General features: G+C 37.0%; 1 protein-coding gene across 8 annotated transcripts in view; it reads right to left on the reverse strand.

Annotated features, from left to right (window-relative positions):
- Positions 1-13,306, reverse strand: part of TMEM131L (transmembrane 131 like) — an 81,652-nt gene that overhangs the window by 15,955 nt on the left and 52,391 nt on the right. For 5 of the 8 annotated variants that reach the window (XM_039550760.1, XM_039550758.1, XM_039550759.1 and 2 more), the window contains 12 exons: positions 13,084-13,237; positions 12,289-12,459; positions 11,911-11,980; positions 9,835-9,952; positions 9,096-9,237; positions 7,994-8,103; positions 6,195-6,267; positions 3,949-4,091; positions 3,188-3,330; positions 2,669-2,855; positions 1,536-1,721; positions 512-661 (listed from right to left, as the gene is read on the reverse strand). In XM_039550760.1, coding sequence (XP_039406694.1) covers positions 512-661; positions 1,536-1,721; positions 2,669-2,855; positions 3,188-3,330; positions 3,949-4,091; positions 6,195-6,267; positions 7,994-8,103; positions 9,096-9,237; positions 9,835-9,952; positions 11,911-11,980; positions 12,289-12,459; positions 13,084-13,237 — 1,647 coding nt within the window. The remainder of the gene's footprint in view (positions 1-511; positions 662-1,535; positions 1,722-2,668; positions 2,856-3,187; positions 3,331-3,948; positions 4,092-6,194; positions 6,268-7,993; positions 8,104-9,095; positions 9,238-9,834; positions 9,953-11,910; positions 11,981-12,288; positions 12,460-13,083; positions 13,238-13,306) is intronic. The other 3 variants (XM_039550761.1, XM_039550756.1, XM_039550757.1) reach the window with 2 other exon arrangements.

Raw genomic sequence — 13,306 nt, forward strand, 5'->3', positions numbered from 1 at the left:
TTTACAAAGCCATCATGAATTGCTTTATGAGACATCGTTGTAAGAAAAGAAGGGGGGGCATATTCACAAGCCACAAAATTGCTTTAGGTCTTCAATTTACCATACCAGCTAATTCATACGTTCTGATTTCAGTGGGAGTTGAGCAAGACTCTAAGTATTTGCTAAGATTTCCAAAACACTTACATGCTTCAGTGAGTAAGTTCCTAACTGACCACTCAAGAGGGTCAGATATGAGAACCATTAACGTATTTTCCATTTTTCCATAGCTGCCACACGTGGTGCATCCTTTACTTTCATCACACAATCTCTACCTAATGTACTACTGTCAATATACAAGATTAATAAACCCCTGAGTTCCTCCACTCCTCCTGGGTTGAGATGGAAGTTCTCTAAAAAAGGCTGCTTGGAACACTGTCTCCTTTAAATCAGCCCACAGCAATGTCAGAGTACACACAGAAAGCACCACTTCACAATAAACAGGGTACAAAAGAAGAAAAGAAAGTATTCTTACTTGTAGGAATCAGAGCTGATTACGTCAACAGAGTTGCTGTTCTGCTGTGGTGAAGCACTAGGATTTGGCCTCTGTCTTGATTTCATGAACTCTGCTAGAATATACTGGGCTTGCTGGAAGGCTATCAGAATCACTCCAAGCAGGGACAAACTGCCAAAGAAAACAACAGATACTGGTGTCTACAACTTTTCAGGAATATTCAGCAAAAGAGTTAAAAAGTTTCTAACAAGATACACTTTTAAATATTTTGTTAGTAAATTCTAAGTAAAAACAAAGACAAGAAACTCAAAATACAGCTTTAAAAATGATAGTTGTAATAGTCTTTTCTTTACCTTTTTTTTCCTTATAGCCCTTACTAGTTATTAGCTCTATAAAATAACTCAGTCATGAACTTTACAAAGAAAAAAACAGAACAGAGAAAAAGTTCATTCTAAAAAAGATAATCCTTGATTTGAAGGTAATTTAGAAGTAAGTCTCACTACAACACAATTACATCATATCATATGATATCTATCAGCTTCCTATTCATTTGTGATAGTCACTGTCATTATTTTGGTATTTAGTTAACACTGTCTCTTTCTTTTCCTAGAGAAAATGCTGGCATAAAATGAGCTACAAATGCCACCATACTTTTGAACTAGAAATGTAGAAGCAAAATATCCTCTCTCCACAGTGTATAAAATTGCACCAAACATATATGGATCAAAACAAAAATCTTTCTAATTCATCAAACAACCTTCTCAATCATGCAGTGTAAATTTTGTTAGCAGGAAAACAGAATGAAAAAAATCCTGTTTTTTCAGATGCCTACAATCTCTTTCTGCTGCATCTAGAACCAGGCAATGTGGTCACTGCTGTTGTTTCATTTGTGCTCTGACTGTTTCCAGTGTCCAAACAGTGCAAGCAGCACCAGAGTGTACACGGGGATCTCCGTTAGGGATGCATCAGCACCAGTGCTATCACCATGACATTCACATGCACTGCATCTTGTAGGAACTCAGGGGTGCTGTGAGGAAAGCCTTACCTTACAAAGAGGACAGTGAGCCTCCAGAAAGACTCTTCCCAGCTGGGTCCTGGCACCACATCTGCACACAGTGGTAACAGATGGTGAGGGAGAGTCACGTTGAGTGTGAAGTGGAACTCCAAATCAGCAGCAGTCACCAGTGTCAGCTCACGGATTACCCACGAAGATGTAAAGTCAGGAGTGAATCTGACAGGAAAAACAGAGATGGTATTACCTTTTCATTATTGGGCTGAATTTAATTTTCTGAAGTCACACTAATACCAAAACCACAAATAATATGACAACAACAAGAAGTATGAAAACTAATTTAATAGTATTTAATAATAATTTAATAGCAAATTTTAATTATTAAAATTACTTTAAATATTGCCTCATTAATAATATTAATAATTTATTCATCTAATAATAACAGTTCAATAATAGGAAACAATATTATTTATTAATATTTTTTAAAGCACAGTTAAATAAAGTGTCCACAATCTGCTTAAATTGCGCAGGTGGCATTATGTCATCTTAAATCAGCAAAATATGTGGGTTCATTGTGACTCTTCACAATACTCCTACTACTGTGACTTGTTTTTCTCTCAGATTTGTCTTTTCTTCCACTTCCCTGACCCACCTCCTTATTCTACTTGATTGCTAGAAGGTATGACTTGCCTTTCCAGTCAGTAGAGGTAAAATTGTTGTACAGGAAACCTCAGTTACTTTAATACAGTAAGTAATATTAACTTTACTTTTGCTTAAGTCACAGTATCTTTCACTCAAAAACAGTTTAAAAAGAATCAATTTTAGACTATGTGCAGTGTTGGGAAAACATGACTAGATTGTGGTCAGGCTACTTGGAACAAGTTTAGAGAATAACAAGCAAATAAAACATTGTGGCAACTCTTTTGCTTTGATTTATTACTTCATAATGCACTGATAAAAGCCTGTATGCTGCTTTTTAAAAATAATGGGTCCTATAAAGAACCAGTATTATATTATTCGTTTGTTAGTGTTATCCTGAGGGAAACGCTTACTAAATTTCCATTCAAAATTTTGTGTGTGGTATGCTATTGGAGTGTCTGCTCCTGAAATTAATTATTTCAAATTTCCACTTCAGTTATTTTGTCAGCAAATTTGTCAGTGCTTACACAATGCTGATCTCCCGTGATGAGTTCTGACCCAGGAAAAATTCCTGACAGTCTAACACTTCAAATCCGTATCCTTGGCAACTGTAACCATTGATTTTCATTGATGAAATTGTTATAGGAAGAGGCCCAATATTCTCTACTTTGAAGTTCTTCGTAATGGATAGAATTTGCTTGCTGTCTTTCAGTTCTTAAAGGGAAAAAAAGAGAGCAATTATTTTACAGTGCATAAAAATTATTTTCTTACATTCATAAATAAATTTCTGGTTTTACTTACAATCAAATAAAAAAAAAAACCCATGTAAGTGACCAAAATTTAATACAGATTGTTTTGCAGTAGTGTATTTCTAAAACTTTTAACTATTTTCAGTCAGCATTTTGAAAAAACAGAATCTACACTTCTCAAGGCCAAGCTCTTCAGCTTTTACCAATCAGTTTACGTAACATTAATGTTCTGTGTCTGTATCAGTGCAGACCAAAGCAGCCAGCTGCACAACCAGAGACCTGTGTCTCCTTACTCACGTCGTCTGCAGTCCATTAGTGTAGCTTCTGGCACCTTGAATCGAAGGGATCCCCCTGCACCAGGGAGTCTTCCGCCTACTTTAAGCAATTCTTTGGCTCCAAAGCCTTCTACACTGACCACATCCAGAACGGTTAAGTTGTTTCTGCCATAAAATAGAAATCAAGCAATCAGCCACTAAAGCACAAATTAAGTTTGCAAAATCATGGCCTTGGTCTCTAGATGCCAAACCAAGACAACAGTGTTTCAGGAACCAGAATCAGTGGCCAAAGCGGAACAGATTTCCCCTAAACAGAGACAGCATCACTCCAGAAACAGTCACTAGTGAATTTCACACAGTGAAGGAGTAAGTTTAGTGACCACTGCCACTGGGTAGCAACTGCGCCACCTAGTAAAAATGATTGCTTCTTCCATAAACTCTCTTCCTACAAAGATAACCAATGTTTGGCTGCACATAAGTCTTACTGGATAAATAACTCCTATCATTACAGAGTTGAGTTGAAAATAGCAAAGCCATGCAATGTGTTTCTCTCTCAGCTCAAAACTGCCTCAGTACAGTCACATGCGTTTTATAATCTTCTGACCATATATCAAGAGAATTAATGACTGAGACATAAGGCACAAACACATTTTAAGCAATTTTTATTAAATGAGAGACATTCTGACTTCCAAATTTTGACCATTTGTCTATGTGCCAGGACTTTAAAAATTCTTTTTTACATTGAGTTGCTTGATTCTCACTTACAGCTAAAACTTGGCTTACCTGATTAAAATAAGGGAAGCTACTCTTTTGTAGTCAAGAGGTGTAAAAATTACACCAACTTTTCTGGTTTCCAGTGGCTGTAAACTTAACCAAAGCATCTCAGAACTGCATTTCTTGCTGATAAGGTCCTCTTGATGTGCATTCTGTTAAACAAAAAATGCACTTCTCACTCACAGAAAACATGTGTGTTTAAAGATGTCAATAAAGCAAGCACTGTATCACTACTTAGCACCACATAGGATATTTTTGGCAAGGTGTAGAAACTGCTAACTAACTTATACCAAAGTCTTTCCTTTTGACAACATAAAACATAAGATAAGATTGTTTATTTGAGAAAAAGTTCATATTACTGCACTTATTATGAGGAATGTATTACTTCATTATTTAAAACAGCCTTTATTAGCTCAGATGGAAAAGAAATTATATAGTGTCTTTCATAGTCAAGGAATCCTGAAACACTTCACAACACAAGAACTGACAGTGTACTAATTGCACAGGGAAATGTGGCAACCATTATACCCTCAGAGTATGACTTACAACTTGATTGAAGTGAGAAAGGGACTGCTGGCAAATATGCTGATCATTTGAGTCACTGGAAAGAAGCCAAAGTGAATTCTCTACTATATTAATTGACAACCAGAACTACCAGAAGTTCACTTAGTCTGGAAATAATGTAAATTTTTGTTTGGTGGTTTTTGGTTTTGTCTTTGTTTTTTTTTTATACCATTGTTTATTCTTTCTGCCTTCAAAAAATGAAAATAGCCCTAAAACTTGTTCTTCCAGAACTAGGAAAAGGGGTGATCAGATACCTATAGCAGTCAAAAATCCCATAAACATTCCAAAATGGGCTCCTGCTTGGTTGTTTCTCAATTCATGGGTGTTGTACTTACAGCTTTTCTGATCTTTTTCAGTTCAAAATTTTTTTATTCTTAGTCTACTTTATGAAAAGCAACACACAAAAACTATCAGAACCTGCATTTAATAGTTAGTATTTATAAAAGCAAGCCATGTATGGCATTTTCAAACTTCACCATGTCACTCCCTATGAAGACATGCATGCACTCAAACATGAGCCTAACAATTCACTGCACAAAAAAACTGACTAGGGAAATGATGACAAATGCAAAAGCTTAAATATTAACAACTACTGATTTGGTTAACAAGCCAAGATCTGTCTCATATGTGCTGAACACCTATCTAAACCATGCATGTTCCCCACAGCTCTTCAAATCTAATGAAAAACATGTATTGCACACACTGATGTGAAGATCTACAGCTATTCTTCCATTTGGTCAAGAGTTTGGTGTGTGGGACTGTGGAAGCTCACTCCTACCCCTATGCTACCTTCCCTTTCTCAGAGTGTGCCTACAGGCTAGGATTTACGAACTGCTGTCTCCTCTCTTTTACAACAACTCTTACAACTGTTGCCAGAAAGGAAAGGTCAGCTTTGATTAGCGTTGCAAACATACTCTTTTCTTTTTACAAGGTACAAATACTTCATTAAGGTCTTAAAGCATATGTGCAGAAACATGTATCTACACAGGACATTAAAGACAAAGCTGCAGAATGCCCAAGCAGCAAGGAAAATACATTAATTCTGGGCTTTTGCACAGAACAGAAGTCTTAAGAAGAAATTCTCCAGGTATTCTGGATAGTACTCTGGTCACCAGAATATGCCAACATCCCTGATACAGCATTTTCTTTGTTTCTGTCACCCATGACACAACAGCTCTGGGTTTAAGCACAGCTCAGCACTGGTGTGACACAGTCAAGTGTTACCACACTCATGCAAAAATTAGGCAATGGGAACCAGAGAGAATCATGACATTCCAAAGCTGAATCCAGGAGTTGCAATGGCATGAAGTTGAGATGCAGAAATCCCGCCTCCCTCTCCCTTGAACTCCATGACATTATTTCCCTCTACTGAGAAGATAACCAGCCAGCTCCTGACATCACTGACTCAACAGCCCAACGCTTCATGGTCAGCCTGGAGCTAAGTGTGAAGTCCCAACAACACATACACACACACTTCCAGGCATGCATGCACTTCCTCCCTACAGCTATATTCAAAACAGACTCATCAAATGCTGAAAATAATTAACTGTGAAGATACAGACCTGACAGGGAATCAAGAAAACACTGTGAAAGTGCTTTAAATCACACTTGGGAACAACCCAGAAGTAGCACAGCTAGAAAAAGCTTTCTCTAGTGTGTCAGACCAGTTCTACCAAAATTAGCCATCTTACCCTGTGAGAACATTCATCCATTAGCCTGAATTCGGTGGTTGTGAAATTAATAGCTTGCACATTTATGCCGAACCTAAATAAACCAAAACAAAAAGTTAAGCACTTCAAACCCAGCCTGTCAGAACTGCACTGACTTATTTTTACATGCTGGCATCTATTCTTAAATAAAGCCTACTTTCACAATTGCATTTTGGCAATGTGAAATACGGTGGAAATGTGGGTCTGCATTTCAACAGAATACACTGCAAATCAGTTTTATGTGGATTCCACACATTTGGAACACAGACAAATGGCTGGGCATTTAAGGTCTGTCAGTGTAGAATATTGTAAAAGATCACAACCAAGAAATACAATTTCTAAGCCACACAAACACAAATTCCCCGAAGCTTTTTCTGCTCACCTAACTGTTAAGAAATAATCATTATTAAATCTCATATAATTTATTCAAATATCCCTCTTTCTGCTCATTATTTGTTTTGGATAAATTCCTATTTTCTATCACATAATTTGCAAATCAAATTCACTTACAGCAGTTGACTTTTTTGCCTAAGTGCAAATTAGAAGCATTTGACATTAAGTTATTAAAAACTGATGTAAGAAAATCAACAGGTAAAATGTAGATTATAGAGGACTAATGGACCTCCAGCCACTGAATTGAAAACTCACTTGTCACAACTGTCTATGACTTTAGCTTAAAAAGAACCAGTTATTATATGGATGTGATTTCTGGTAAACTTAGATGATCTGGAGAAATGAAAGTGTGCAAATACAGAGAAAATGTAATTGCAAACCACTAGAAAGAGTCTATGTGGAAATCATATTTAGTATGCAAACAAATGCAGCTATTAATGTGCATATATATATACAGACATATATATGCACATGCATGTACCTATGTAAAGAAATGAGGTTAAGGAAGCAATTACACAGGGATTGGGACCCCATGTAAGCAAGTTACACCTAAGCACAGGAGTAATCCCACTGTCTCAAACCAAACAGTCCTACCAACTGTAACATTTTCTCAAAGTTAAGTGTGACAGTCAGGACTTATTCTGGCGAACTTCAGCTCACTTCACCAGGTCCCTTTATTGTTCATCTAGCTCTTCTCTAGATTTCTCATTAGATAATCTCAATTCTAAAACAGAAAGTCCAAACCAACGCAGAAACATTTACTTAGCTGACCCTAAACATTTATGTTGAGGTTCCTCCCTCTGGACCTGCATTTTTCTTCCTGGTTCCTGTTTCCTCTTCAACCAGGGTTATTACCTAAGAAAAGGCTAAGAAGAAAACTTTTCCAGGTGGGACGGTTCAGATGCCTTCTTTTCACTGATCTGTCTACAGACTCTGTAAGTACCAACTAGCACCACGAGGAGATACACAACCCCAACTCTGTAAGTTGCTCACCTCACCCAGGCAGCTTGCGCTAAGCCTCAGATCCTAGAAGATGACAGACTTACATCTGTCAGACACAAATTTGCTTAAAACATGTTCAACTTGTGTTTTATCAATGATGAGGTACATTACAACCGCATGCACCTTACAGGGAACTGCCCTGAACAGGGCTGTATCTTCCAAAATGGATCAGAACATAATCCCCACCTAAGTTACACTTCGAAAAACAAAAAAAACAAAAAAAACAAAAAAAAAAAAAAAAAAAAAAAAACAAAAAAAAAAAAAAAAAAACCCCAAAACACAACCAAAACCAAAAAAACCCCAAAAAACCCCAATACGTAACAATCATAAGGCATAGCAAATAAGATCTTTTAAAAGGGAAAACAGTATCCTGAGATAGTTATTACCATTTGTTCAGCAGACTCAGTGAAGCTTGGGGATCAGGGTAGTAAGAAAGAGGCAGAAGCTGCAACGTAACTGGGAAGGATGAAGGGTTTCTTAGTACGAAATATTTTACCTAAATAGTTTGGAGGGGAAAAGAAAGAATTAAAAACTACATATTTGAGAACTGGTTGGTAAAATAATTCAGCACTGGTAATATGATATGCATTTTCAAGGGACTTCAATCTGGCTTCTGTCTTAATGCAGTATAATCATACGTGCACAAGACTGCATGGAACAGCAGGACATGTCACCACAATGTCATAATTTGCAAAATCAGCTAAGAGTGCATTTCAAACCACGTGTGCAAAAATACAGACCGCCTCCGCTCCTCAAACAACCCTTTCATTTGGATTTTGATTTATGCAGGCAGATGTGAACAAAGCTCTTGCACAGAAGAAAGTGAAGTTAGTGAGGTGCCACCCTTTCTTAGAGAAGTCTGAATGGAAGCAGGTTATAAAAATTACTGTAATGACTAACCATTAAACTGGATAAATGGAATATTAAGGTAATTCACAATATGTGCATATGAAAACTATTTCCATATGACTGGTTCTGGCCTAGGCTAGGTTAGTAGAGACCTAAATCTGACAAACAAGAAAGAAATAATTGTCAGTGTGGCTGGAAGATACATTGCTCTGTATCTCTCATAAATGTTTCACACACTTCTGTCACACAAGGCAGTAGCATGAGGAAGGCCATCCTGTAACCACATGCATCACTAATGACAACACACCGTATCCCTGGTCCCATGTTCAATTATTTTATGACAAGCATGTGAATTATATAATAAATGCAAGGAAAGTTTTAACAACTACAAAAAATTGTTTGTTAAGACCTACACTGCTTTACTCCTCTCCTTGTACTATAATATTACAACTAGGAAGCTAGAAAACTTATCAAAGAGCCAAAGGACAAACCTAGTGTTTTAAATTAGATCAAAACACTAATTCACAAGCAGTATGAAAATGCTAAGCAGCACCAAACATTACCCACAGACTTTATAATTTAAATAAGCTCAGAAAAATACATCAACTCAGAAAAAAGCGTAGGAACAACCATCCTCACCATACTACTTTTAACAGCTGTGGCACTGAAGTTGAGTGTAAGGCCAGGCTCTGTAGTCAATCGTGGCAAGAAAAAGGCAAAGGAATCCTCTTCAGAGTTCTTCTGCTGAATAAAGCGAGCTGGTCCTAAAATACGTCTCCTGCTTTATCGGCAAAACCAGAAAACTTAGTTAGTTTGTATTCTTTTTTTTTTCCCCTTTCAAACAAAGAATAACAACAACAAGACGATTTGCCAGGGCCTATAATTGCATCAACTAAACTTTCCTTGAAAATGGTCTCTACAAAATAAAGCCCATAAAGCTGTACCCCTTAGCAGAGAGTTAGCCTAACTTCTGTGTATGTAGGCCAGGGACTAAAAACATTGGAAGACATTCAAAGACCCTAATCCTGAGAAGACTGCTACACAACCTGTCAATGAAGGATTCAGGCAACTCCATAAATGCTCTGGTAAAACATGCTTTGACTGCCTTCATGCCAGGTAGCCCTGGTGAGATGACTATAGTCAGAATATTATTTACATTCTCAGCTGAAAAGCTTACTTATGGCTGGCAGTGCCTTGAAAGGACCACTGGGAGTGTCTGGGGTGCACTGAAACTCCACATGCTTTGAGAGAACTAACGTAACCGTAGAAAATGGTCCAAAATGTTTTGTTCTAATTAAGAATACTTCCGAACAGAAATATTCTTTCTTACAACACTGTCCTGGCTTGAATTAAGAACCTCAGCAGATTCTGTACAGACCTGCATGCTTCCCCACGTCTTATTTTTTGCCATCTTTCATAAAGGTCACTTGCAAGCTCGGAATCCACGTCCCAGGCAGAATGGTCCAGAGAGAGACTCTTCTGCCAAAGCAGATTTGCTAAAAGGATAATGGATAGTTCAGATTTTACAGAGATAATATTTGCTCCTTCCATCAACCTACTTCTGAACATGAGTAATTTGTATCTGCAAAGAGTCCAGACCCAAAACAAAAAATGCAACCCACTTTTCCCCTCCAAAGTGACAATATGAGAGGGTATATATATTATTTTCCACATCAGATTTGCTTAAGGAAATACATCTGCAAAACCAAAGTAACTGTACATGCAAACAAGAGTATGGGTATTGCACAGGCTTTGTATGCTCTAGTAAGCCCTTTTTTACTGCTGCTATGTCTAATAGACGCCACTGAAGAGTAACCAGGTTATCAGTAGCCTACACAGTACTCTCTGCTGATGGCAGTAAAGTATCGAGATAATATATTACATAGTGGTACAAAAACGGAGTAGCACGGCACAGCAGGGAGCAGAACAATTCCCACAGTTTGACCAAAACAGTCTTCTCCTTTTAGCTTCTTTTCTAGATGCTGATAATTTTCTCAAATTCTTAAGATAAATTGCAAGGCTTTACATCAGTCTAAAGATTAATGCCTTTTAGAAAGTTACACTCATTGGCGCGAGCATTTTCACATAGCAGAAAGAAGTCAGAAAAGCAAACTTCCTTTGAAAGAAAACAGAAATTATTTATTTTGAAAGTGTATGTACTTTATTCTACAATCCTTAATGTTTAAAGTATTGAATTCAGATTGGTGATTACTGGAATAATCCAACTACAATTTCTTTAGGTCAGTATTTTCAGGCTCTTGCATTACACATTTCTGTTTAACAAATACTAGTATCCTAAAGCAGAAGGCAGAATACCTGTATATAAAGATCTCATTATCTGCATTATTAGAACAAAAATAAAGTAAGCAACAAGGATTTGGTTGTACCAGCCATATTCCTTTATACAGATTAAAAAAAAAATACAAAAAAGCAAACATTTGCTTCTAAGAAATTTACCTAAACGTGCATGTGTACCAGTAATTGTTCAAGTCACATGTGTCTGTATGTCACCTCAGTTCTCCTTTTCACATTTGACTGACTACTATTGCCTTCCTCACATCCTCACACAAAAATACATTTCAGGAAATGTCATCTTGAAAACACTTCCAGGAGAGCACTTAAACATTTAAAGCCCATGGTACCAGCTGCCTTCTGAAACTCTCTACTGCACAGAGATTAAAAACCACGGTTCTGAATCAGCTTTCAACAGATTCAACATTCTTTAGGCAGTATCATGCTGTGTAATACCTATCGCTGTATTTTGGTAAATGCCAGCCATGTACTTAAAACAGCTCCCAGTATTACAGTATCTGGAGATAAATTCCTCAGTTCCAGAAAAAAGTAAGAGCCCTTCTTATTGTTTCACATGATACAGTGTCAAGGACGCTGTCTTATAAGCCTGATAAACCATCTTTTGCAGAAATCTATGGAATTATTGCTGTGAGAAAGAGATAAAGAGAAGGCCTTCAAATTTAACTCTGGATACAGGAGGATATTGGTCAACATTTTTCTGTTTGTTTTTCATCAAAGAATTCCCAGGATCTGGGCCCAGGTTATGCACATTTTCTAATAACTCTGAGTTAGTGGACAGTTTTACCATTCTACCTCAATATCTCTTGAGAAAATGTGTATAAAGAAAGAAAAGGGCAATACATCACCCATGAGAACTCATCGGAGAGTCTTAAATACTAAAACTCAAAAAAAAAAAAGTTTCAAGATAGAACATCAGCTTGGCATGTGCTATGGAATTAGATGTCTGAAATACTGCACCATGTACTCAGTACCCTTAGCCATTTACATGGTCCCTGAAAAGAGGGTGTTTTTAAAAAAGCGTAAAACTAAGTGCTTGTATAAACAATCTCAAGATTCTCATTACAAGTCCTGCTATATAAAATGAATTTTCTACAATAAAACTACTGTCAGATGCAAAAAAAAAAGCCTAAGATGAGCCTACCTGAATCAGACTTTCCCAAGTAGCACTGAATATCACAGTGGGCAATTGCTTCAAAATTAAGACCTCCCTGCTGGAAAAACAAAATAAAAATATGACAAGAGAACAAATTTCAGTTTCTCAGCGCATAATTTCATAGAGTCAAATAAGAGAATTAAGGCCTTGAATTAAGAGAATTAAGTGCCAAGAGACCTATAATTCCATCGCTGTTCAACTCTGGGGACTTAACTTCTTAAGCTACAGAAGGGTTTAACAGAGTGGTCTGGTACTGAGCCTTTCTTTCAGGACTAAGGAACACATTTTCTGGCCTGAGAGAGACTCTGCTGTAGTTGGGTTTGCAGTGCCTAACAACAATTCAACACACACAATTGAATACAATACCTTGGACACAGTCGAATATATCTGCAGAGGTATTTCAAACATCACTCCCACATTTGTGGACAAACAAATACTAGAGAGCACATTCGTTACAGTGTCTTTCACACTGAGCTTCAAAGAAAATACATTCCAGCAGCCTGGAGGTAGAGTTAGAGGTTCAGCAAAGTTCAGAATCTAAAAAGAATCAAACAACAGCTGAATTAAAATTGGTACATTTACTGGTGCAGGTGATACCTTGAAGAATGTAAACGTTCTTGCCCTTTGTGCTTTTGCTGTTACTACATGGTGATACGTGCCTATACCCAACCCATACAGTGCATATATGCAAATCTCAATATCAAAATATTAAAAGAGTCATTTAGATGCCTACATTATGTGCTTATTCATAAACCAGATTTGCCTGATTTGAATCAAGCAGTTGTGCGAGTAAATTATCAGCTTCAAAGCTCATCTATGCACTAAAGACTTCCACTATAAAGAAATGCTGAATCCTAGAGAGCACAAACACACATGCAACAATTCTGAGAACAGAGCAATAATCTATAATTTGATGCATCTGTAGCTGCAACTCAAAGGAAAGAACAGTTGTTAATAAAACAATACAAAACTAAGCAGGACAGTGAATAATGCCTCTTGAGACAGCAGCCTAATAGTTACAGATGTACACATACCTTTATTTTCAACTGATTCCAACCAGCTCTAAGAACACCAAGTTCTTCAAAGAACCTATTCCTATGTCAAAGGTCCGTATCTTTAAATCAAATACAAAACACTGTACAAAGAAGAAATAAAGCTCACCTTTACTATGTTCTTTGTTTCTCTGGCTATGAAGACTTCATTCAATTCAATGCTGAAGTAAAAATTATTTGTAAACCATATGGACCAGTATCCTGAAGTGTTATGGTGTGGCTCTATATGAAACAATGCTGCAGAAGGATCTACATCAAAATACCTGTAAGAAAATAGAGAAAAAATATAAATACACCTGCTATTGTCCTTGAATACATAATAAGTGGTCCAT

This window comes from Corvus cornix, chromosome 4 (assembly GCF_000738735.6).
Source record: "Corvus cornix cornix isolate S_Up_H32 chromosome 4, ASM73873v5, whole genome shotgun sequence".
In the NCBI taxonomy this organism is placed as follows: domain Eukaryota; kingdom Metazoa; phylum Chordata; class Aves; order Passeriformes; family Corvidae; genus Corvus; species Corvus cornix.